We start from the raw sequence: 26,839 nt of genomic DNA on the forward strand, positions 1-26,839 counted from the left end.
CACTCACTCTCTTTTGAGTGTTGGGCAAGAAAAAAGAAGTTCCCTAAATGTGAAGGACAAAAGATTATTTTGAGCAATAAAGGCACAATATTCAGTGTTTCCCCTCTTATGCGTGCACTACTAGTTCTTCTATTAAATATATAAATCAATAATGAATCTTATTAAAAATGGATCTGGGGCTGGTGGAATTGGCTCTGTCTGCAGGGTAACCCTCAGACACTTTGCTTTCACTCTCATGTTTTCTGAACCAGTTTTGTTGGCTTTTAGGACTCTGCACACTTTACCACTGCTAACCAGTGCTGAGGTGCTTGTGCCCTCTTCTTCTTTAACCCCTTTGCTGCTAGACCTTTTCCCCAATCAGGTGCCAAGCCTTTTTTAGGCTGTTTGGGGCAGTTCGCACTTAGGCCCTCATAACTTTTTGTCCACGCCAATTTTGCGTCCTTTTTTTCCCAACATCCATGGGATTCTAGAGGTACCCAGACTTTGTGGGTTCCCCTGAAGGAGACCAAGAAATTTGCCAAAATAAAGCAAAAATGTCATTTTCTTCAAAAAATGGGGAAAAAGGGCTGCAGAAGAAGGCTTGTAGTTTTTCCCTGAAAATTGCATCAACAAAGGGTTTTTGGTGCTAAAATCACCATCTTCCCAGTTTTCAGGAACAGGCAGACTTGAATCAGAAAACCCCATTTTCAACACAATTTTGGCATTTTACTGGGACATACCCCATTTTTATTATTCTTTGTACTTTCAGCCTCCTTCCAGTTAGTGACAGAAATGGGGGTGAAACCAATGTTAGATCCCAGAAAGCTAAACATTTCTGAAAAGTAGACAGAATTCTGAATTTAGCAAGGGGTAATTTCGGTTGATCCTACAAGGGTTTCCTACAGAAAATAACAGCTGAAATAAAAAACAATATTGAAATTGAGGTGAAAAAAACAGTCATTTTTCTCCACGTTTTACTCTGTAACTTTTTCCTGAGATATCAGATTTTTTAAAGCAATATACCGTTACGTCTGCTGGACTCTTCTGGCTACAGGGATATATAGGGCTTGTAGGTTCATCAAGAACCTTAGGTACCCAGAGCCAATAAATGAGCTGCACCTTGCAATGGGTTTACATTCTATACCGGGTATACAGCAATTCATTTGCTGAAATATGAAGAGTGAAAAATAGGTATCAAGAAAACTTTATATTTAAGAAATGGGCACAAGATAAGGTGTTGAGAAGCAGTGGTTATTTGCACATCTCTGAATTCCGGGCTGCCCATACTAGCATCTGAATTACCGGGCATTTCTCACATAGACGTCTTTTTTACACACTGTCTTACATTTGGAAGGAAAAATGTAGAGAAAGACCAGGGGTAGTAACACTTGTTTTGCTATTCTATGTTCCCCCAAGTCTCCTGATAAAAATGGTACCTCACTTGCGTGGGTAGGCCTAATGTTCGCGACAGGAAACGCAACATGGACACATCACATTTTTACATTGATATGTGATGTGTTTTTTTCAAAGTGCCTAGCTGTAGCTCAGCCGGCACCTAGGGAAACCTACCAAACCTGCACATTTTTTTAAAACTAGACACCTAGGGGAATCCAGGATGGGGTGACTTGTGGGGCTTTCACCAGGTTCTGTTACCCAGAATCCTTTGCAAACCTCCAAATTTGGCCAAAAAAACACTTTTTCCTCACATTTCGTGACAGAAAGTTCAGTACTCTGAGAGGAGCCACAAATTTCCTTCCACACAGCGCTCCCCCAATTCTGCTGATAAAAATGGTACCTCACTTGTGTGTTTAGGCCTAGCGCCCGCGACAGGAAATGTCCCAAAACACAACGTGGACACATCAAATTTTCCCAAAGAAAACAGAGCTGTTTTTTGCAAAGTGCCTAGCTGTGGATTTTGGCCTCTAGCTCAGCCGGCACCTAGGGAAACCTACCAAACCTGTGCATTTTTTAAAACTAGACACCTAAGGGGATCCAAGATGGGGTGACTTGTGGGGCTCTCACCAGGCTCTCTTACCAAGAATCCTTTGCAAACCTCAAAATATAGCAAAAAAAACACCTTTTCCTCACATTCCAGAGACAGAAAGTTCTGGAATCTGAGAGGAGCCACAAATTTCCTTCCACCCAGCGTTCCCCCAAGTCTCTTGACAAGAATGGCACCTCACTTGCGTTTGTAGGCCTAGTGTCCGTGAAAGGAAATGCCCCAAAACACTATCTGGACACATCAAAATTATCAAATACAAAACTACCTGTTTTTCGGGGGGGGGGAGGGGCTTGCGTTTTTGGCACTGTCCTACCAAACCCAGACATTTCTGAAAACTAGACACCCAAGGGAGTCCAGGGAAGTGTGACTTGCGTGGATCCCCCAATGTTTTCTTACCCAGAATCCTCTGCAAACCTCAAATTTAACTAAAAAAAAAATCACATTTCTGTGTGGGATCACCGCACTGGGACAAATTTCCTACCATCCAATGTTCCCCTCAGTCTCCTGGTAAAAATGATACCTTACTTGTGTAGGTGGGCCAAGTGCTTGTGACAGGGAAGAGCCAAAAACATGTTGAAATTGAGGGGGAACCAAAGCGGGTTCAAAAGGGCAGTTTGAAAAAAAAAAATTGTAGGCTGACAAGTGGGGAAGAATTTTTATCAGTATAGATGAGACAATGCTGGGTGGTAGGAATTTTGTAGATTCCTGCAGATTCTGGAAGGTTCCATCACAAAAATGTGGGAAAAATGTGTGATTTCCAGCAAATTTGGAAGTTTGCAGGGCATTGTGGGTAAGAAGATGGTGCGGGTGCATGTGAAGCACACCACCCTGGCCATACCCCTGGCCTCTTATTTTGAAAAAAAAATCTTCCCTGGTCTCTTGTGGGCTTTCTGCCCCCCTCAGGGGCAGATGGGCCTTCCAAAAATACACATACACACACACCAATCCCTGGTGCCTAAGTGGTTTCTGCCCCACCCCAGGGGCAGATCGGCCTAATAGAAATAGGCCGATCTGCCCCCAAGGGGAGCAGAAATGTCCTAAATACAATTTGCCCCCCAGGGGAGCGACCCTTGCCTAAGGGGTCGCTCCCCATATATGAAAAACAAAAGTAAACATAAACAATAATACATCTCTAGTGTCTAGGGGTTTCTGCCCCCCCCCCGGGGCATATCGGCCTAATTATAACAGGGGGGGCAGAAAAGGCCTAAAAATATTTTTCCACATTGGGGAGCAGCCCTTCCCCAAGGGGCTGCTCCCCTTATGCGCAAGTATAAAAAATAAAAAAATCCCTGGTGTCTAGTGGTTTCTGCCCCCCTTGGGGGCAGATTGATCTAATAAAAATGGGATGATGGGGGTAGAAATGGCCTAAAAATAATTTGCCCCTCCTCCCCCGGGGGAGCGACCCTTGCCTATCCCTGGTGTCTAGGGGGTTTCTGCAGAAATGGGCTAAAATTAATTTGGCCCCCTGGGAAGCGGCCCTTGCCCACGGGCTTCTCCCCTTATCAGTAAGTGTAAAAAAAAAAAAATCTCTGGTGTCTAGTGGGTATTTCTGCTGCCCAATCGCATTGAGATCAGGGAACAGAAATGCTTGCAGAGACATGAAAGGAAAGGAAAGGCATTTCCTTTCCTTTCATGCCTCTGCCTGCCCCCTCCTCCTGAGCGGAAGAGAAATGCTGAGCATTTCCCTTCCGCATCGCGCTGGAAGCATGCTTCCAGCGTGATGGGAGGTGACCTCTGATGAGGTCAGCACGCAATCGCGTGCTGACGTCATCAGACATCACTGGGGGGGGGGTCGGAGATGGAAGGGGAGGCGATTCCCCTTACAACCCTGCCCTGGGGGAGTGGGGGAGAGGTCCTCGGGGGGAGCGCCTGCGCTTCCCCCGAGGGCCTATACCACGATGTAGTGGTTACGTCCGTGGCGCCTCAGCGCCGCGCCTCCGGACGGAACCACTACGTCCATGGCGGGGAAGGGGTTAAACATGGTAAAATTGGTTTACACCCAATTGGCCCAATTAATTTACTTTTAAGTCTATATTAAAGTGGCACTGCATGTACCCAGGGCCTGTAAATGAAATGCTACTAGTAGGCCTGCAGCACACACTGTGCCACCCACTTAAGTAGCCTTTTAAACTTGCCTCAGGCCCTTTCAGAAAGTTGGCATTTTCTTGTCCTAACCGTTTGGTGCCAGCAGCCTAGGTGTAGCTAGCAGTTGGTCTTTGTGTATTGCGTGCAAACAGTGAGACAAATGGAAGCTATGTGTTGCAGCAGGTTGGGTCACTCTGAGTTAATGAGGGGAAGGAACTGTCACTTACCACACTTGCACATCACAAAGTCTCTGCCTGAGTACTCTCACAAAGGGTTTGACCGAGACCCAGAGATGCTGGGATCAGGACAGGGAAAAAGGTGATGCCTGACACTTCAGGTGGCTAGAAGGTTCCTCTACTTCAAAGTGTACACTAGGTATAGATATTGGACTTTTAGACCAAACTTTTCAGTATACTTCTGGACTTGGACCCTGCCAGAAAGAATGACTGCTGTGCTGCTGAAAGGACTGCCACTCTGCTGCCCTCTTGCCTGGCTGAGAAGGACTGGACCTGCAACTCTAGACCCAGGACCCCAGAGTAACTCCAAGGGCTAGTTGGCTGGCCTCCTAATCACACACCTCAGGGACAGAAAGGGCTTCCAACAGTCTTGAACCCAGCACCTGGACACTACCATCTGTGAGTCTGGCCCTCCCAAGTGGTGCCACCACAGTCCTTAACCCTTGGAAGTGGGACTAATGTGCTCTGCCAGCCCATCTGTGGGTTGAGCAGAAGAGTTGTACCTCCTCTGTTACAGGGTGTATCCCCTGCAGAACCTGCACATCACCTTCACTGTTAGATGCATCGTCAGTGGAACAGATGCATCACTTTGTTGCGCAGACTTCCCTAACGCAAGGACTTCACATCTCCCATTAAAGCCCATCAGAACTGCCACTGCGCAACGCATCTATACAAAAGGACAGCACCCCCACTCAATGCATCCCATCAAAACAACTGTTGCTTGATGCATCACCACACACGGACATCACCTTGCCCAATGCAGCCAATCGGAAACGTCGCAGTATGAGGCATCTCCATGCAAGGACATCTCATTGCACTTTACAGCTCCCGAGAGCCAATGCTGCGTCATGTTTCTCCTCACCCGGACCTTGCATTGCCTCTGCTGCATAATGCATTCTCAGCACAGAACTCTGCATCTCTTGGCAATTAAGGTACTGTGTTCAGGAGACCTATGTGGGTCCCTGTAGCTGGGCTGTTCTTCATCACAGTCTGTCTAAACTTGTGACTTTGTCCCAGTCCAACGCAATGAGATAACCACATTTGGCACTTTATTTTATTTTTTTACCCTATTTTCACTTCATTTTAAAACTGCATATCTCCGATTCTACTGATTGAATTTGTGTTGTTTATGTCTTGATTTACTTACTAAAAATTTTGACTCTGTTTTTCTTAGTTGGAGTGGGACGTTTCTTGTGTTGTGTTGTGTTGTTTTTTACTTCATTACTGTTGAAGTGCTACATTAATACTTTACATTGCTTCTAAGTTAAGCCTGACTGCTCTGTGCCAAGCTACTAGAGGGTTGAGCATAGTTAATTTGGGGTTTGCTTGTGACTTCACCCTCATTAGGGTTGGGGTTTCCACTTGAGTACGGTTTCACTCCCCTCAACCAGTATCCCAATTTCTTTCTTCGTTCAGTGCTGCAGTGACATTGCACAGCCAGATGGGAATAGCCAGTAAGGTATTTAAATTTGTACGAAATACTTCCTAACTAAATGCAGACCACAAGCCACACAAGCACAGCAAAATCCAAAAACGAATAACAGACATCACAAGATTCTCTCTCTCTATTACTGTTTAATGAATACATACAGCTCCTGGTTCAGGGCATATACACTAGTAGCAACTAAACAGCCTAATATCTGTGGGTGACTTAAAGCTACACCTACAGCTTGGAATGAGTTAGAAAATCAGCCAAACCTCACAGCAGGTCAGGCATATATTTATCTGGCAAATCCTTTTTTAGAACCTCTGTATCACAGATGGTTGCACGACGTATAGCCTCTTTGTAATGACAAGTCAGAGACCTCACTTCCATCCTCCTGGTCCTCTTGCCTTGCCCTGCCCCTTCATAGCAGATGAAACAGTTAGGAATGTGGCATTCCTCTTCAGCATTCTTGACTCTCTTTAATCATCAAAATCAATGTTAAGCAAGAAGGATGAAGCCCTGAAAACCACCGCTACTTCCAGTGGATTATACCGGAGAGCTAATAAGGGGCCTTACGCACTCATGTTTGGATCATTGCAGCAGAATTATGCAGCTTTTCAATAAAAGCAGATTGTAACATTCTAGAGGATACAAATCAGAGCAACAAAGATGTGAATACAAATTGGAAGTATGACCTTGCAACACTTGTTCTGAAAGTCCTGCACTGGCTCCCAGGGGAGTACAAACCTGAGTTAAAGATCCAGCAATGAATGCACATGGTCTTCTGGGAAAAAGGCACTGAGTATATAAGTATCCAGTCCCCCTTGATTCCCCAACATGCCATGAAGTGAGAAAACTATGGTGGAACACTGCTGAAGGCAAAAGCAACACAGCTCTAGAACAGGCACAACCACTCACTCAGTACCAGACTAACTATCTGAGACTTGAAAAAAGCCTAAAGATCACACTCTTCAGGAAAGCCTTTCTTCAAAGGTCCTGGTTACAGACAACCCACAGCAGCTAAGCATGTTAAAGAACAGGGCCCACAGAATCAGGTAAAGGAAAGATACTCAGGAAGCTTAACATAACATCTTCCTTTTGTCTTGCCTAAAGCATCAATTGTTTGTCTCCTCAACAGCTCATCCACATGAACTTAACATTGAGTCATCATACACCTTAGGTCCAACTGACAGTCTCCGTACCAGGGTCAAGACTGATTCTAATATGGCTGGGTCCCAACAGGGGTGGCATGGTGAGCAACTGAATGACGGATTTAACCCAGATCTGTGACTGGGGGTGAGTGTTTGAAATGTTTCAGCACTTCGTCCATCATTCTTTTTGTGTTGCTAAAGTTGCCCTAAGTGTCCAGATTATGCCCAGACATGGGTCCCTTGCTCAGCTTGCCACTGGATTCAAGCTAGCCTGGCTGATGAGGGGTGATACCCCAAAACCAGTCCCAGCATGCTTGTTTCTGGTCCAGGGAGGACCTGGTCTGGCAATTCGAGCTGGACTATTCCTTCGGGGAGCAGGGTCAAGACTGATTTGTATATGACTGGGTCCAAACAGGGGTGACATGGGAAAGAAAATTGACAATGGATTAAACCCAGTAGTGACTGGGGGTAAGTGTTTGAAAAGGTTCAGCACTCGGTCCATCATCTTTTCATCTTTTTGTGTTGCTCTTCAGACCTAGACATTGCTTAATGGGAGTCCGAGGACACATAATGGACCTGCAGACCAAAGCATTCTCTGCATTAGCTTTAAGGTGACGTACTGTTTGCTACAACTACCTCAAATCAAATCTTAAAGGGATGCAAGACATAATAAATAGCTGAAATCCACTCTACACATGCTGATACCTTATACATCATGTACAACAGAGTACAAAGCTAGATCACATTTGCTTGCATGATCTTGACACCCTATTCTGCCTCCGTTCAGTGTCTTGAGTGCAGTACATGATTGTGTTTCACTGAAGTGATGTATGTGACTTTTCTTGGAACAATGTGCTGGAGTAAATGTTTGTATTGTGGTTTTGTGCAGATCAATGCAGTTTGAAGAGGCTGTCTGATAATAACCATAAATTCCAGTTTTCAGCTGAGGCTGGTGACTTATTGCAACCTCTATATGTCTTCAATTTTTTGGGTTCCACTACCACTTAAAAATCTTCAGCTCGACCAGCCAGTTTCAGGATTCAAATTGCAGGTGTTAGCCCAATTCCTGCACCAACAGTCCCTGGAACAAAAGTGACTCTGACACCAGTTAAGTCAGTAATTGGACAGTGAGTGAAGGATCCTCTGCATATTTATTAACTTGACAACAAAACTCTTTTTTTGTGACCTACCACTGTCATCCTAAAAACGCTATCTTGGACAGTGCCTAGAGCCTTGCTGGGTAATGTATGCTGTACAGATGTGGTAAGCAGTTGCAGGAGAATTATAGTGGGAGGTCTATTCTTTTGGGTGGGAGTTTCTAAGTGACTCTGACTTCTGAATTATGTTTATGGACTCAGCCTTTTGGGCTGAAACCTATGGAGCAGCCTCTTTGCACCAGGACCTCTGGGAAAGTGGTAGAAAGGGCTGATGTGTCATGTCAAATATGATACGTTTAAGCATTCTGTTTGGCACCCGTGGCTTTGCTGATATAACTGAGGCCAACCAAACATTTTCCAGTGCATACAGCATTGGTTACAGAACCTCATCATATTTATTTCAAGCACCTTAACACTTACGAAAAGTAGTTCATTTTGGCATCATGTCTCAGTACCAGAAGCTGAGGGTCATTTTGTTTCTTTTGTGGTATTCTTATTTTAATCGCTAAGCTTTCCCATATGTAAACTAAATAACATTTGATTTTAAAAGCTATAGCTTTGGTTGAAAAGTAAGTTTATTAACTGTAATAACTTGAATCGTACAGTGTAAGAGTATGGAACACTTTGTTACCTGGAGTAAGGCGTAGCTGTCCAACTTTGCTATCCTTGGAGGATCACGTGTTTAATACTTATTATCATGTCATTGCATCACATTAATATGACACGAAGTGTTGTTTCCGTGACATGTAATGCTGTGCATATTTTATGGAGTTCTGTCAGTATGTCATGGAATGTTGTTAGAATGACGTTTTGGAAATAGGATATTATTATTATACAAAGTCCATAAAATAACACCTTGTGAGAAAATGTAGTGTATTCCCCAAATTACAGCCCAGAGGAAGGGTGTTGTTTCAAATAAATAATTTCCTTCACTGGGTGAGATTTGGAACTGGTCTCTCACAGAGATTGGGTAGAATGTTGTGAAACACCACCATACCATATGCACAAGGGTCACCAAAATGTGGGCCCATGCTCCAGTGGGAGGGAGTGGGACGCAGTACTTGCATGTGATGTAGGTGATACAGCACACTAGAGGCACCTTAGAACAGAAGCTGAAACCGGGGAGTGGGCTGGAAAACCTGGACATCACACTGAAGCCTCTGAGAGGCTGATGGTACAATGCATTTGGCTGCTGTGTTTGGAAATGACAGGATGTAGGTCTGAGGCCCCCAAGCAGGCAGCTGACCACACCCTTACATCACAGAGACCGAGGACAAGGAGAATCAGACCAGTACAAAAATTGTCAGAGTGCTGGGAGCTTCTGAAGACTCCGAAGCCTTCCAAGTTCAGGTGTGTGTGGGTGGGGGAGGGAGTTCACAAAACACCTTGTTGCCTTTTCTTTGGGTTCTACCACGGGTAAAGTGTTCCTAACAACCCTTTTGAACGAAGTATGAAAACTTTCAGTCCTCAGTGAGGCTTTCAGGCCCTGGGCCAGCTGTTCGACACCCGCCTTCTTGTGGTGCTCTGCTGGCTTCTCCGGCCCAGACTTTCCCCAGATGTTTTATTTTTCAGAAGACATTCAGCACATGTTGTTTGTACTCTGACCTTTAAACAGTGCTTCCCCTTTAAATGTTCTGCACACTTCTAAAACACTGCTGGCCAGAGGGTGACAAGGGTGTAGTGTCCTGTTGGACACGTTCTAGTGTTTACACCAGCCACTCGGCTGAGGGCTGGTCTTACATTCACACCCCACTCCCACCCAACACAGACGTCACCAGTCAGGTGACTCTGGCAATAAAAAGGACTGGGCGCACGTGCCCACGGCCAGTTCATACTACTATGCTACTGTGTCTGCGTCTCCTTATTTGGTAGCATGAGGGCCTAGGGCCCCCAACACTACAAAGGGGATCCTTGCAACTTCTCCCACTCTGCTCCCTCCTGCTCCCTCCTGCAGGTACCACCCCAAAAGTGCCAAGGGGCTGAGTACGGGGCACACTCAGGGCATTGAGCAGTAGTAGTGGCTGAGTAGGTGAAGTGCTAACAACCCACAACCCCTCTTCCGTCTCAGGGGTAGGGGTGCGCATGGGTTCCTTGCTCGTGGACACTGTACTCCACGGCCAAAAATTAAAATATTAGATTTATATGTGTGTGTAGTTGCTAAATCCAATTGAATTTCACCACTATTGAACTAGTTCTTCCACGCGGCCTTAAAAGCCTGTACACTGCTCTTCATTTCTAGGCTTTCTTGAACTGTTCGCCACGTTGGTCTCAGGTTCTAATAAATTCAATTTTAAAAGATTTCATGTGAAAAATGTTGTGGTCATTGAAAAAATGCCATCTTTTCGCTTCATCAGCGGAACACTCGGCTGGGGCGGCTGCCAGGGGTCTTTGAGTTTCCCATCTGCACACCCTCTGCCCTCCCTCCAGTGGAGGGGGCTCTGCCCGGCCGTCACGGGGGGGGGGGGGGGGGTATGTTGCTCTGCGCCGCTTCAAGCTTTTTTTAATTAGTAGTCTCCCCAGGAGCAACACCGACGTTCTCCAAGGAAAGAGAATGGAATGGACGACCCCCCTCCCGCACCCCAGCGACCCCAACATTACAGGCGGGATTCGGAGACAGCCCTGTCCGAGATTATTGCGAGACAGCCGTCTGCGAGGTGCATCCCTCTCAGAAACACAGACCTCTCTGATTCACAGCCATCTCAGGAATACAGACACCTCTGAGATACAGGTGTCTCCGAGACAGTCTTCTCAGACACGTCCGATCCACAAACATACAGATACTTCTGACATTCAGTTATCTTTGACACACAGTCCTCGCAGATGCACAGGCACCTCTGATGTACAGGTATCTCTGACACACAGTGCTCTCAGACATACAGACACCTCTGCGATAGAGATGTCTCTGATACAGTCTTCTCGGACACATCTGATCTACAGTCATCTAAAAAAATAGACACCTCTGAGATACAGTTATCTGACACACAGTCCTCTCAGACATAGAGACAACTCTGAGATACGGACATACAGCGCTCTCAAACATACAGACACCGCAAAGATACAGGTATCTCTGACATACAGTTCTCTCAGGCATACAGACGCCTCTGAGATACGGGCATGTCTGACAGACCGTGCTCTCAGACACACACATACTTCTGAGATACAGGTGTCGCTGACACACACTCCTTTCAGATGCTCAGACACCTCTGATATACAGGTATCTCTGACACACAGTGCCCTCGGACATACAGAACTCTCTGATTCAGCGCCATTTCAGACACACTGACACCTCTGAGATACAAGTGTCTCTGACACACTTTTCTCAGACACATCTGATCCACAACCATATCAGACATACAGAGACCTCTGAGATACAGTTAACTCTGACACGCAGTCCTCTCAGACATATCTGATCCACAGCCACCTCAGACACAGATACCTCTTAGGCATGTGCTTGCTCTATATAAATCTCTTTCTGAGATACACCCACTCTAAAACACAGCCCTTTCTGACACGCGGCCTTCTGTGAGATGCTGTTCCCAGAGACACAGCCCTCTCTGACACACAGACCTCTCTGATCCTCAGCCATCTCAGATACACGCAGATACATCTGGGGTACAGGTGACTCTGACATGCAACCCTCTCTGGGACACCGCCCTCTCTGACATGCGGACTTCTCTCTGAAACGCGGACCTCTCACACACAGTCCTCTCTGTCCCACAGCCACCGCATACATACAAACACCTCTGGGATACAGACATGTCTGAGATGCAAGCACCCCCTTTCCTCTCTGGCACCCAGCCTTCTCTGACACACAGCCTCTGTGACGTACAAAACCTCTGTCAGCCGCCCTTTATGACACACAGCCCTCTCCAGATACCGTCCCCTATGTGGCACACAACCCTCTCGGAGGCACTGACCCATCGTATAGAGTCATTTTCAAGACAGAACCGTCTGGCACATGAGGCTCTCTGAGATGCAGCCCTCTCTGGAGCAGTCTTCACTGAAGCAAACTTCGCAAACGTAGAGACATCCCTGACCCACAGCCGTCTCTGCCGCACATACCCCTGTGACACGAAGACCTCTGTGCCGCACTGCCAACCCTGAGACGCAGACCCTCCTCCTGACACACGCCATGCATCCACATAACCTAAGATACAGACCCCTCTGACACGCAGTCTCCTCTGATGTGCAGCGCTTCGCGGTCCACAGCGAAGGCGCACATAAAGCTCTAGACACCACATCACACCACCGTTATTCGTTATCTTGTATCCCCCACCTTTCACAGGCACCGGACCTAAGCGCCTGGAAGCGGCGCACAGCACCGTGAACTGCATATGAATGCTTTACCAAGTTGTAGTATTTATTTTCTTTCATACCAGCTTGGTGACGCCGTTATTTGTCAAAAGTGGTCTACAAAACAAAATATACATTATCATATAAATATATGCTCCCCACCTCATGTCAGCCTGCTTGTTCCACTGTTTCTCAGTCATACAGCGCCGCGAAGCAACCTTAAGTGACATAACCTATAGGGCTACGCTAGTGCGCAAAGCTCAACAACAGCGTAACAAGCTGCTTCGCTCCTGAATGTTGACTTAAGAAATGCACTTCAAGCGCTTTAAAGTTGCCTGGGCGCTATCCTAGCAGCCTGTAAGGTCGTTGGCACCCGGGTGCAGCGAACAGTGCCTGCTTCTCAGCAAGCTGCCTTACCTGTCAGCAGGCTGAGCGCCCATGTCACGAGAAGCCCCGTGTAGCAGTCCATGGGGGTCCGGTGTGTCCGCAGAGGCTGCTGGGGGGTCCGTCCCGTCTCCGGCAGAGGCTTTCCAGCTCTGTCCTCCGCGGTCCCTCAGCTCCTGCACACCAACCTCCTCATCACAGGAAGTGGGAGGGACAGGCAACTTTTGGGGGAGGTGGATTGATGGCTCAGCAGTCTACTGGAAAATGTGCTGAATGAAGTCAGTCTCATCTGAAGCCAAATCCGTATGGGACTGGGAAGCGGCCGAGGTAGCTCAACGAGTTAAAGTCCTGTCTGTGGAGATGTATCTGCAATCTGCAGGGCCGGAGCCAAGAGGTGCGGACCCAGCCAGTCTTCATTAACAAGACAACTAAAAGCGAGGACCACTGCCACTGTTTCTGAATAAAATACCGTCCAGATGAGAACCTGCTATTCTTTCTCTGACTTAGGAGCTGAGAAGACAGTCCATCGGATTTCTCTACTTGCTGCAGAGATAAACGTGCAACATGTTGATTAAATAAACGTCCCCTGAGAAGGGAAACAGCTGTTATGACAACGCTTTGGAGCGTTCCAGTAAAACTACATTTTAGTTTGAAGTGCTTGTTATTCGGAGTCTGAAGTCGAATTCCTATTGCATCAACGTATTCTTCCGTCTTAGAAACGTAGGATGCGGCAGTGCATCAGTGGACCTGCCACAGAGTTCCTCACGTGACCTGAAGAGCAAAGCATTGAATCCCAACAGGGCCAATCCATATTTTGATTTAAAATACGTTCATAAAAAGTGTACTGGATCCACTTAATATGAACGTTTGCTATTACAAGCCATTGGATATCAAGGATCTTATATAAAAACATTTAATAGAAGTGGGTAACTTCTTGTTCAGGGACCATAAATAGCTGAACCACCATAATGACTCCAAGGCTATTTAGCTGGCCTCCTGATCAGATCCCCAGGGACAGAAAAGGCTCCAAACACCTTGATCTCTGCACCTGCACTCTAAATGCTCGAAGTCTTGCCCCTCCAAGCTGGTGCCACCCCAGTCCTAGACCCTTGGAAGTGGGCCTGAAGGTACTGTGCCAGCCCAGCTGTGGTCTTAGCAGAACTGATGCAGTGCAATGCATCGCAGCTCAACATTAGAACCATCGTTGTGTGATGCATTCCCAACGCAGGACCCTACACCTCCTTGGAACCGCAGCTGCGTGATGCATCCTTAACGCACTACGTCACATTGCAGCCCTGCAACTCCTTGGAACTGCTGCTGCTCCACACATCCTCAATGCAGGACATCACATCGCAGCTCTGCAGCTTCTCTGAACTGTCACTGCATAATGCATTCTCAACGCAGGGCCTCGCATCGCAGCCCCTCTGAACTGCCACTGCATGACGCACCCTCGACTCAGATGCTTGCATCGCTCCACAAACAAGTTTTAAGATACTTTGTTCAGCAGGCCTAACTTAGGGCCAGATGTAGCAAAGGTTTTTACCCATTCTGTGTCTATGGGAAAAGTGTTTGTACATATGGCCCTTAGTCCCTTATCTTGCTGGCACTCTATAGTGGTCGGCCTGAACTTGTGGTTACAAGGTAACCACAGCTGACGCTTTGTGCTTCTAATCACTACTTTTTATCTAAACCTTTAAAATTGGATATCTCCGGTTCTACTAATTGAGTTTTTGTCTTTTTGGTGCCACTAATTTATTACATTTTACTTTATTGCTCTAAGTTGGTGTGGGATTTTTCTTGTGTTGTGTTTATACTTTATTTCTGTTTGTGTGCTGCATATATACTTAACACACTGCCTCCTAGGTAGGCCTGACTGTTTTTGTGTCAAGCTATTAGATGATTGAGCACAGGTTAATTTGGGGTGTGCTTATTTTTCACCATGACATGAGTTATGGTTACTACATGAGTAGGTTTTCACCCCTGTCAACCAGTAACCCAATTTCCTATAGCAAGACCAATCTTTGTTAACTTTTGCGGGGAAGAGGCTTGGCCTAACAAAAAAGTCCCACTTGCCTTTTTTTTTAAAGTGGTGTTTTTCTTTTTTGTACAAGCATATGCTATACTTAATGAAACCACAAGAAAAATACAGCAACTAAATGTGAAGGGCATGTACTTCAATAAAAAAAAAACAAAGTAAAGCTTTGCATTGGTCTGCCATCTTGGGACAGTAAATAATGATAAAGTATGCAGAATACTGTTGGTGGCATTAGGTGGTGGCATTAGGTGATGGTATGGTTTCGAAGATTGCAGCGGTGATGCCTGGTGCTCTGCATAAGAAAGTTGTGATCCAGTAGCAAGGACCATGAAGCTGCATGTACTCTCATTACTCAATTAGCACCATTCTGCATTTGCAGGTAAGCTGCTGGGGATGAACCAAAGGAAATGCCTCATGAGATTGGGCATCTCTGGTTGCAGAGTAACACAAAGTAAGCAGTCAACCTACTGTTACTTAGACTATCTGACATCCTAAAGGCTAGTGGTTATCTATTAGACATAATAAAACATTGGCAACAAAGACAATGGCCCAAGAGGGCTGATCCACCCAATTGTATGTATGCTGCTCTGAAGGGCTGAACTAATATATCAATGACACTCTGTTTGATGAATAACTGAAGTGTACTTATTTAAAGCACAGTTTCTCTATGCAAGGTTATTATTATTTTCTTAGAAAAAATTAGGCTGGCGAGACAGCTAAAGCAGTCTTTTGGTGAGACCTAAAACACACAAAACTAGAGCACAAAGGGCAGGAGGGCAGGGGGTGCTTCGCCCACACGCATAAAACATACAGCACTGGTCAAGAGCATCACAATCTTCTCTGAAAGACGTGGAGCAAGTGTGATCCTGCAGGACCAGTGTAAGTTTCCTTAAAAGACTTGGAACATGTGTAGTATTGTTGTGGGAGCCAGTGCAAGCTTCATTCAAAGACATGGAACAAGTATGGCACTGGGAAGCACCATTTAATGCTTCTCTCAAATACAACGAACATGCAGCATTTCAGATTTGGTACAAGTGTAAGGAAATATAAGGAACAGCACTGGGATGTATGAGTGCAAGCTTGACGCACACATAGCAAGATTTCCACACACAACCAGGTACAGCACTAGGCAGGCGTACACATTTCCTTCACAGCAGAGAACATATACCAATTTGGTCATAAACAATACAAGCTTCCCTCAAATGCGCAGAACATGGACAGCATCTGTAGCAGTAGTACACACGCACACACACTCTGCAGCATTAAGCATCTGTGTAAGTTCCACTCACACATCACAGGTACCAGATGGTCATCAACAGTGGGAGCTAAGACATCCTTTTATGCAAAGCAGGTATCACACAGGCAGCATCATCCACGCTTATTTCAGGCACAGAATACCCAAGGGAAAGTATAGAGATGGGAAAGCCACTGAAGGCTCAAGCCAGATGTAAGGCTCTAATTCAGCTCAAGGTCTCTTGAGCCCTCAATGCCAAACTGAGCTAAGTGTTCTTGTGGCTTCTGCCTGCTACCCATACTTGAACCTCATACACCAAGAATGAAAGACAAAACATTAAACTTTGATGAAAACAGGAGTGAAAAAGGGATCATAATCTAATGGCTGAGTTGCACAATATGAGACCACAAAACCTAGGATATCAATTCAGACTTGGCCACTTGACCAAATTGTGTGATCCTGGGCAATTATTTTATTTCATCGTACCGCCTATGTTTTCATTACTGCAACTGAGAAAAACTTGAAATATGTGAGGATGTGTGCTGTACAAAAATCTCTTCTGTATTTGACTTAATGGACTATAATGTTTCGCTGTGTGAAACAAGAATATAGTTCACATAAAGGGTGCACATGACAACTGATTTGCCTCTTAGTTCACTAATTGTATTGCCTTTACAGTGGGGTTGGGGACAGGAATGTTTGTAAGTTCATGTTTAAAAAACGATCACTTTTAATAAGCGCCTTTCAATGCATTGATATAATCTAATGTACTAAAGGTGAAACACTGGTGGTGCTGCCATCAATATTACATCACTGAACTTATAGGGATTCTGAAAAACTCAAGCATCACCCAAAGAACCAGTGTTGCAAATGAGCCATGCCTATTGAGCAGGAGATTGGTAAGGGAGAAGTATGCAGCTGGTGTTGCATTTAAGAGCACATAGTCACAAAGTCACACATATATTATTAAGTCATGTAATGATAGCCACACAGATGTACAGACAACACATTTTCCATTGCAATGACCACTAAATTTGAACAGAAATACAATTTCACCAATAAAACTATATAGCGCACTGACGATAATGTGTGGACGTTGGCTATCCACAGATATTGAGCATTGAGTCATCACCAAGTAGTCTTGAATTCTGTTGGCCCTATTAATATTTTTCCATCACTCTATCTAGAATCAGAAAAAACACTTCATGTGTGTTTTCCTGTTTATTTATTTTGGAATATTTATACAGTTCATTTTCTTCTACAAAAACAAAATGTTGTTTTTGTAGAAGAAAATGAATCCTGCAGCCTTTCTTTTCACACCAGTTTTCAGGTAGTTCACTTTACTTAATCTTCACACTTCGCAGTAAGAGAAAGAAAAGTAAACACTTATCTCCATGTCAAAAGAATAAGCAGTAATTTGTCAGAAGAATAGACTGACATTTGACCTCTGTCTTTAAAAGCACAGCAAATGTAATATAAAAAAAACAAATTTTAAGGTCCTCTTTTGTGCTCGTTCACATTCAGAACTTTAGCAAGGTTATTTGGATGGCCTCTCAGAGCTTTGGAGCTGTTTTTGTTGGGCCCCCTACCACCCTTGGGGCCCTGGTATATTGCACAGGCTACACCAGTGGTAGGTACACCCCTGAGTGCCATACCAAAGTGGAGACTGATCTCTCTACCCCTATACAGAAAGCAGAGTCTGACCTCTCCACCACCAGCATGACTGTAAATCCTGACCTCACCTCCACTATAGTGACTGCGGAATCAGACTTCTCCACATCTAAAGTGACGGCAGAGCCTCACCTCTCCACTGCTGCACTGACTGGTGTGACTGCGCTGTTGCTTAACTAATGCACAGTGTAACGCCTGCATTGCTACAATGAATGCAAGGTCTGACCTCTCCATTGAACAATCATGGCCAAACCTAAACTCTGCAGTTGCACACTGTATTGAGAGCCTGACCTTTCCAATGCTACCCTGGCTGCAGAGCCCATTCCCAAACTGCTACACTGATGGCAGAGAATAATTTCTCTGCTGTTACACTGAAGGGAAACCATGACCTCGTGAAGTACAGCCTGATCTCTCTGCCACTGCAGTGAAAGCAGTGCCTGACCTCCCCAGTACTGCACATAAGCACAGCTTGACCTCTCTGGCAATACACAGAAGGGAAAACCTGACCTATCTACTGGTAAAATGACTGCAGAGCTTGGTCTCTCCCCTTAGTTTGACCTCTCCATTGCTACACAGACTGCAAAGCCTTACCTCTCCACATCTACAGTCATTGCTGGGAACTGTCCACTGAAGTTAGCACTTGAGCTTTCCACAGGTCCACTGCCAGTGCAACTGCAGACCCTGACCTCTACGCAGAGGCTAGCGTCTTGTTTACTCCCATAAATAATTCAGAGCCTGGACTCTCCACATTTACTGTGACCGAAGAACCCAAATCCTTAACCACTACACTTACCATGACCTGTTTATTGCTACAATAACTGCAGTTGCTAAAAAAGGGAGGTGTGCCTTGTAGAAAACATGAGCGAGAGGGAGAATATGAGAGAGGGAGAGAGAGAGAGACCTGACCAGGATAAAAGTGCATGTGAAACAGGCTCACTGATCTAGTTGCCCCATTTCCTTTTATAGCATCACAACAAGATGTTGGCCCAACACAAGGGTGTCAGTGTGCCTGAGCGATTGATACCTTCCATGCTCCTCCATGCAGTCAGAAGAAATTACCGAAGATTGCCCACCCTTATTGCACAATACCGGTCTTTCGATGTTTCTCTCTTCATGGGCTGAGCAGCAGCATAAGTCTGTGATTCATGCAATTGAATGAGAAGGTAGTGATAAGGGCAAAGAACTCTAAAGAAGAGCCTAGGTCAAAAAGGTCTCCTGCCCATGCCATGTATTACAGGTATAGAAAAGCACATGCAAGTATCTGAAACAGTAGGTGGGACTCACTCGCCAAGATGGAAATAAAAGTTTCAGAAGGTGGGTACCTTCAGTTGAGCATACTTAACTAACTTGAGAAAACTGTTCGAAGGTCATAAGAATATGTTAGATGAAAAATAAGGGCCAGTGTTTCTTGAATGGTATGAGGAAGCAGACAAGCATAAGCATGAGTCAAAAGTCTGCAGGACAAAGCAGATTCATAAGAAACTAACATCAAATTAGTCATTTGATGGGCGTGGCCAAGATGGCGGCCGGAGCGGACGCCTGAGCTCGGAGCTCCGCTCACGGTCTGCCTTACCAACAATTATCCTGGCCCCTGAAGTGCAATAAGTCAAGGGGGCTCCCCCCTAGCACCTGGGGGAAGCCCAGCATACTCCACAGCCGGTCGCGTCGGTCCTGCCCAAGATTGGAGCGTGGAGCAGGGCGTGGGCGAGGCCCCAGCTCCGCGGAGCGACAGTCCTTCCCGAGGGGTGAGCCGACCGTAACCAGAGGCTCCCCACCAGACGGCGTTGGGGCTCCAGCGTCCGTCGATTTCCTGGGGAGCTGTGTGCTGCTTTGCCGAGCGTGGCTCGGGCGCCCTCCGCCCCTCGGCCCGACCGCGTTCTGCCCGGGCGACCGGGGCCCGGGGCGAGCGCGGCAAGCGGAGCTGCACTCTGTTCAGCGGACCGCGGTCCACTGCATCTTTGGACCCAGAAGAGGAACGGCGAGAGTGTTCCCGGGCCTCCGCGAGTGGACACCTGGCTTAGGTGCCGCTTGTATTCTGCTTGTGCCTCTGTGGTGTTTGGAGAGGCCTGAACTCTGTCCCCGGGCCGCGGCAGCGCGAAGATCAGCACGCGGCGGGGCCCAGAGCAAGGATTGCGACCTGCAGTTGGTTCCCGCCCGCCCTCCCACATCAGAAAAACTTGCGGGCCTGATCGTGGCCTGGTGAAGTATCGAACGCAGGAGACACAGAGGAGCAACTAAATGAAGGGTGAGGAGACTGCGTGAAGAGCGAGGGGGGAAAAGCAAATAATATTTTAAAAAAAAGAAGGAAAGAAGGGAAAAAATAAAAAGAGGAGAGGGAAAAACAGAGCAACTCCCCAAGAAGTGGGTTACAGCATTGACCAGCAATGGTGCATCTCTCTCTCACGGACCAAAGACCATGGCTCAAGGGACTACGCCAGCGGAGGCAACAAGGACAGCGCTGATACCGGCGTAAATCCGGACCCTCATAAAAAAAAAAAAACAGACTCAAACAGCCTGTGGCCCCGCCTCAAAACTAAACCACGAGCTGCCACTCAGTGTAGCTCGCACAACAGCAGCCGCCTGCGCAGGCGAACCTCCTAGCCTACTTTTCCTGGATCCCTCAAGGAAGTTATCCTACCCCCCCACCTCAACGGCAAAGAAAGCGCTATGGTTAAACCAAAACACCCCAAACCGGGGGCCCCCACAGAGGAGGACCCCCCTCGCTACTGCCCGCACTGACACACAAGCTGCTACGCTGCTCCAGTTGAGCGAAACACTACAAACACACTCCCACAATTCGACAAAATCATGCAAGCGATAATGGAGACGAAGACATCGCTGGAAGGGAAAATAGACGCCGCGGCACTGGAAGTCTCACTGCTCCGCGCGGACCACTGTAAGCTAAAAGACAGAGTGCAAAACACAGAACTATCACTAGAAACGATCCAACCAGAGGTAACAGATATGAAAAGTAAAATTCAACAATTGGAAACGGAACTAGCACAACTGCAACGTAGGGCTGAGGAAGCGGAAGGGCGGTCGAGGCGTAATAACATCAGATTTATCGGCATACCGGAGCGCTTGGAACTACCTACAGCCGAAGATTTCATAGAGAAATGGCTGAAAGAAATAATGAACATACAAGGTACCACAAAAGCTCCAGTAATAGAAAGAGCTCACAGAATCCCGGGCAGACCCCCACGACCCGGTTCCCCACCACGCCCACTGATAGCCCGCTTCCTGAACCACAGAGAGAGAGACTCAGTCCTCCAGCACTTCCGGAAATCCAATCCCATTAGCTTGGAAAACAGCACCGTATCTGCTTACCCGGATTACACATTGGAAGTGCAACGTAAACGAGCAACATATATCAAAATAAAACACTCATGTTCTCCACCCCGGAGGATGCTTGGACATGGATGCAAAGGGACTGGCCGGCTCCCCCAAAGGAAAAGAAGCAGCTGAAGAATGGATCACACCCAACCATAATAGGAAAATGAAAACTAAAACAATATCTCGCCCAACGAGGTCGCAAATGGAGGCCGATCAGGCGCAAAGCTTAAGGGAAACCAGCACATTTACCGGATCCCAAACTGACACCAGAAGCGAGGCGTGCGTCATAAACAGCATCTCTCCCGGAGGGGAATCTGGCTCTTCCCTCTCCCCTCTCCTGGCCGGTCCCGCCCTCACTCCGCGCTCTGCGGATGTACTTTAGTGTTGTCAGACGTGCCGCTGCCGCGCTCACTCTGGGCGCTGGGCTGGGGAGGTGTGACCCCCACTCCCCGGGTGGACACGGGCAGAGTCACGCGAAGGCTCTACGCAGGAGCTGGGGCCGCTGCGGCCATGCCAACTGTTCATCGAAACGGGGCCGGAGGGCGCGACCACAACTCAAGGCACAAAGGGAAAGAATTATCCTGGAGGAGGACCAGGAGGTGTCCAGCCTCAACCACCCCACGCTCCCCTTCAACCGAAAAAACACCTGTATGGAACTTAACCTTTTGGACTGCTGTTTAGGCACCGGTTGTGCCAAATTGTTTCAATTCGGGTCTCCCCCGAAATATCCTTTATTGTGGTATATTGTGGTTCCTCTTTCTTTCTCTTTTTCCTACTCTAACTCAGCACTACTTTCCCCTTTTTGGGCCCGGGGGGGTCGGCGGGTGGGGGCGGGCGGTCGATGGGCGTGCGCGAGATACACACGCGCTGGGCGGACGGCGACTTACGTTTGACTCTGGGGATGGGATCCCGGGACCATAACACCAGCACGCTAAACCTCACCCCAACATAATGAATAAGGCACCAATATACAACATAATGACTTGGAACGTAAAAGGCATAGCGGGAACGAAAAAACGCAACAGAATACATGCACATCTAAAAAGACATCGTATCCACATCACCATCCTCCAAGAAACACACATCCCTTTAGAAGTGATCTCACGGCTAGTAAAGTGTTGGGCGGGACAGGCATACGGTTCGGGTAATTCATCCTTCGCTAGGGGGGTCCTGGTGTGGATAGCCCCTGGGGTTCCCTACATAGTACAAAGCAGCGTTACTGACAGGGATGGCAGGTATATACATCTAACGGGCCATTTAGACGGAGAGATGTTGGTGATTAACAGACTACACGCCCCGAATGTAGGACAAGGTGACTTCCTACACAAAACGATTTCCCACATCTCAAATGACTCACTTTCAACATGCATCTGTGGGGGAGACATGAACTGCGTACCGCAAGTAGACATAGATAGATCACCCCCCCCCCCATAGCTGCTACCCCAGCCACCAAAAACTCGCAGTTGATACGGATGTGGATGTCGGATCACCGCCTGATAGACACTTGGAGGCACTTACATCCACAAGACTGGGAATACTCCTATTATTCCCCAGTGCATCTTCTCCGTACCCGCATAGACCTCATTCTCACTACTCCGGATCTGATACATAAAATCACGAGTGCCGAATATACTGCCAGGGTAATCTCAGATCACTCCCCACTCATTGCCCATATTAGATGGGGTAGGCCATGCGCCTGTAACCCAACTTGGCGCCTGCAAACCCAGTTACTACAGGACCCGCCATTCAGAACTGACTTAGCCGCACACCTCTCCTCCTACTTTATTCAAAACGATGGAACATCGAACTCTAGAGCAAACGAATGGGATGCCCACAAGGCAGTTATAAAGGGAGCTTGCATATCAAAGACAGTAGGAGTACGGCAAACATTAGCACGTGAGCTCTGCGACCTAGAAGAAGAAGTCCACTCCTCCGAAAATACATTCGCTCGTGGCACAATCAGCCAGGCTGAGCTCACCGGAACGCGAACACAGTGGTACGAAACAGACAAACGACTAAGGCTATTTGACTATCGACACCACATGGCCCGTACGCACTCGGAGGGGGATAGATCAGGGAAACTTCTATCATGGCTCACAAGATCTGAGCCACGGAACTCTCCTATAGGCGTCATCCGCCTTAACACAGGACTAATAGTGAACACCCAAGCAAATATCAACAGTGCCTTTAGAGACTACTATAGTACACTTTACAAAGCTCACCCACCACCCTCCACAACTTCAATGAGCGAGTTTTTCAATGATATCACCATAAACTACCTGACTACCGCACAAACAGCAGACCTGGACAGGCCTATAGACACAAAAGAAATACACCGGGCTTTGCAACAATTATCGCAAGGCAAGGCACCCGGCAGCGACGGTCAACCCCCGGAGTATTACAACACGTTCTTGTCACAAATCTTAACCCCGTACCGCAAGTAGACATAGATAGATCACACTCCCCCATAGCTGCTACCCCAGCCACCAAAAACTCGCAGTTGATATGGACGTGGATGTCGGATCACCGCCTGATAGACACTTGGAGGCACTTACATCCACAAGACCGGGAATACTCCTATTATTCCCCAGTGCATCTTCTCCATACCCGCATAGACCTCATTCTCACTACTCCGGATCTGATACATAAAATCACGAGTGCCGAATATACTGCCAGGGTAATCTCAGATCACTCCCCACTCATTGCCCATATTAGATGGGGTAGGCCACGCGCCTGTATCCCAACTTGGCGCCTGCAAACCCAGTTACTGCAGGACCCGCCATTCAGAACTGACTTAGCCGCACACCTCTCCTCCTACTTTATTCAAAACGATGGAACATCGAACTCTAGAGCAAACGAATGGGATGCCCACAAGGCAGTTATAAGGGGAGCTTGCATATCAAAGACAGTAGGAGTACGGCAAACATTAGCACGCGAGCTCTGCGACCTAGAAGAAGAAGTCCACTCCTCCGAAAATAAATTCGCTCGCGGCACAATCAGCCAGGCTGAGCTCACCGGAACGCGAACACAGTGGTACGAAACAGACAAACGACTAAGGCTATTTGACTATCGACACCACATGGCCCGTACGCACTCGGAGGGGGATAGATCAGGGAAACTTCTATCATGGCTCACAAGATCTGAGCCACGGAACTCTCCTATAGGCGCCATCCGCCTTAACACAGGACTAATAGTGAACACCCAAGCAAATATCAACAGTGCCTTTAGAGACTACTATAGTACACTTTACAAAGCTCACCCACCACCCTCCACAACTTCAATGGGTGAGTTTTTCAATGATATCACCATAAACTACCTGACTATTGCACAAACAGCAGACCTGGACAGGCCTATAGACACAAAAGACATACACCGGGCTTTGCAACAATTATCGCAAGGCAAGGCACCCGGCAGCGACGGTCAACCCCGGGAGTATTACACCACGTTCTCGTCGCAAATCTTAACCCCGTACCGCAAGTAGACATAGATAGATCACACTCCCCCATAGCTGCTACCCCAGCCACCAAAAACTCGCAGTTGATACGGACGTGGATGTCGGATCACCGCCTGATAGACACTTGGAGGCACTTACATCCACAAGACCGGGAATACTCCTATTATTCCCCAGTGCATCTTCTCCATACCCGCATAGACCTCATTCTCACTACTCCGGATCTGATACATAAAATCACAAGTGCCGAATATACTACCAGGGTAATCTCAGATCACTCCCCACTCATTGCCCATATTAGATGGGGTAGGCCACGCACCTGTATCCCAACTTGGCGCTTGCAAACCCAGTTACTACAGGATCCGCCATTCAGAACTGACTTAGCCGCACACCTCTCCTCCTACTTTATTCAAAACGATGGAACATCGAACTCTAGAGCAAACGAATGGGATGCCCACAAGGCAGTTATAAGGGGAGCTTGCATATCAAAGACAGTAGGAGTACGGCAAACATTAGCACGCGAGCTCTGCGACCTAGAAGAAGAAGTCCACTCCTCCGAAAATAAATTAGCTCGCGGCACAATCAGCCAGGCTGAGCTCACCGGAACGCGAACACAGTGGTACGAAACAGACAAACGACTAAGGCTATTTGACTATCGACACCACATGGCCCGTACGCACTCGGAGGGGGATAGATCAGGGAAACGTCTATCATGGCTCACAAGATCTGAGCCACGGAACTCTCCTATAGGCGCCATCTGCCTTAACACAGGACTAATAGTGAACACCCAAGCAAATATCAACAGTGCCTTTAGAGACTACTATAGTACACTTTACAAAGCTCACCCACCACCCTCCACAACTTCAATGAGCGAGTTTTTCAATGATATCACCATAAACTACCTGACTACCGCACAAACAGCAGACCTGGACAGGCCTATAGACACAAAAGAAATACACCGGGCTTTGCAACAATTGTCGCAAGGCAAGGCACCCGGCAGCGACGGTCAACCCCCGGAGTATTACACCACGTTCTCGTCGCAAATCTTAACCCCGTACCGCAAGTAGACATAGATAGATCACACTCCCCCATAGCTGCTACCCCAGTCACCAAAAACTCGCAGTTGATACGGACGTGGATGTCGGATCACCGCCTGATAGACACTTGGAGGCACTTACATCCACAAGACCGGGAATACTCCTATTATTCCCCAGTGCATCTTCTCCATACCCACATAGACCTCATTCTCACTACTCCGGATCTGATACATAAAATCACGAGTGCCGAATATACTGCCAGGGTAATCTCAGATCACTCCCCACTCATTGCCCATATTAGATGGGGTAGGCCACGCGCCTGTATCCCAACTTGGCACCTGCAAACCCAGTTACTACAGGACCCGCCATTCAGAACTGACTTAGCCGCACACCTCTCCTCCTACTTTATTCAAAACGATGGAACATCGAACTCTAGAGCAAACGAATGGGATGCCCACAAGGCAGTTATAAGGGGAGCTTGCATATCAAAGACAGTAGGAGTACGGCAAACATTAGCACGCGAGCTCTGCGTCCTAGAAGAAGAAGTCCACTACTCCGAAAATAAATTCGCTCGCGGCACAATCAGCCAGGCTGAGCTCACAGGAACACGAACACAGTGGAACGAAACAGACAAACGACTAAGGCTATTTGACTATCGACACCACATGGCCCGTACGCACTCGGAGGGGGATAGATCAGGGAAACTTCTATCATGGCTCACAAGATCTGAGCCACGGAACTCTCCTATAGGCGCCATCCGCCTTAACACAGGACTAATAGTGAACACCCAAGCAAATATCAACAGTGCCTTTAGAGACTACTATAGTACACTTTACAAAGCTCACCCACCACCCTCCACAACTTCAATGAGCGAGTTTTTCAATGATATCACCATAAACTACCTGACTACCGCACAAACAGCAGACCTGGACAGGCCTATAGACACAAAAGAAATACACCGGGCTTTGCAACAATTATCGCAAGGCAAGGCACCCGGCAGCGACGGTCAACCCCCGGAGTATTACACCACGTTCTCGTCGCAAATCTTAACCCCGTACCTCGCGATGCTATCCGAAGCCAAGAAACGTGGTCAATTGCCTGATACTTGCCGGGAAGCACTAATAGCGTACTCCCCAAACCGGGCCGCGACCCACTAGACGTACGTTCATACAGACCACTTTCACTACTGAACACAGACTGTAAACTACTCGGTAAACTCTTGGGCAATCGACTGCTCCCATAAATGGCGGACTTAGTCCACCAAGACCAGCCCGGCTTCATTCCGGGTCGTAGCACCTTTGGCAATATCCGGAATTTACTGCGCCTAATGGCGAACTCCCCAGTGGGCGACTATCACCGAGTAGC

The 26,839-nt window shown here is 47.3% G+C and overlaps 1 protein-coding gene across 3 annotated transcripts in view; it reads right to left on the bottom strand.

The window, feature by feature from the left end:
- ITGA11 (integrin subunit alpha 11) overlaps positions 1–12,912 on the bottom strand; it is a 574,736-nt gene extending 561,824 nt beyond the window's left edge. The window contains exon 1 of one of the 3 annotated variants that reach the window (XM_069222912.1): positions 12,747–12,912. In XM_069222912.1, the coding sequence (XP_069079013.1) occupies positions 12,747–12,798 (52 nt within the window). In that variant the 5' untranslated portion in view covers positions 12,799–12,912. The remainder of the gene's footprint in view (positions 1–12,746) is intronic. The other 2 variants (XM_069222911.1, XM_069222913.1) reach the window with 2 other exon arrangements.
- Between the last annotated feature and the right edge of the window lie 13,927 nt (positions 12,913–26,839).

The sequence above is a fragment of the Pleurodeles waltl genome, chromosome 3_1, assembly GCF_031143425.1.
Source record: "Pleurodeles waltl isolate 20211129_DDA chromosome 3_1, aPleWal1.hap1.20221129, whole genome shotgun sequence".
Classification (NCBI taxonomy): domain Eukaryota; kingdom Metazoa; phylum Chordata; class Amphibia; order Caudata; family Salamandridae; genus Pleurodeles; species Pleurodeles waltl.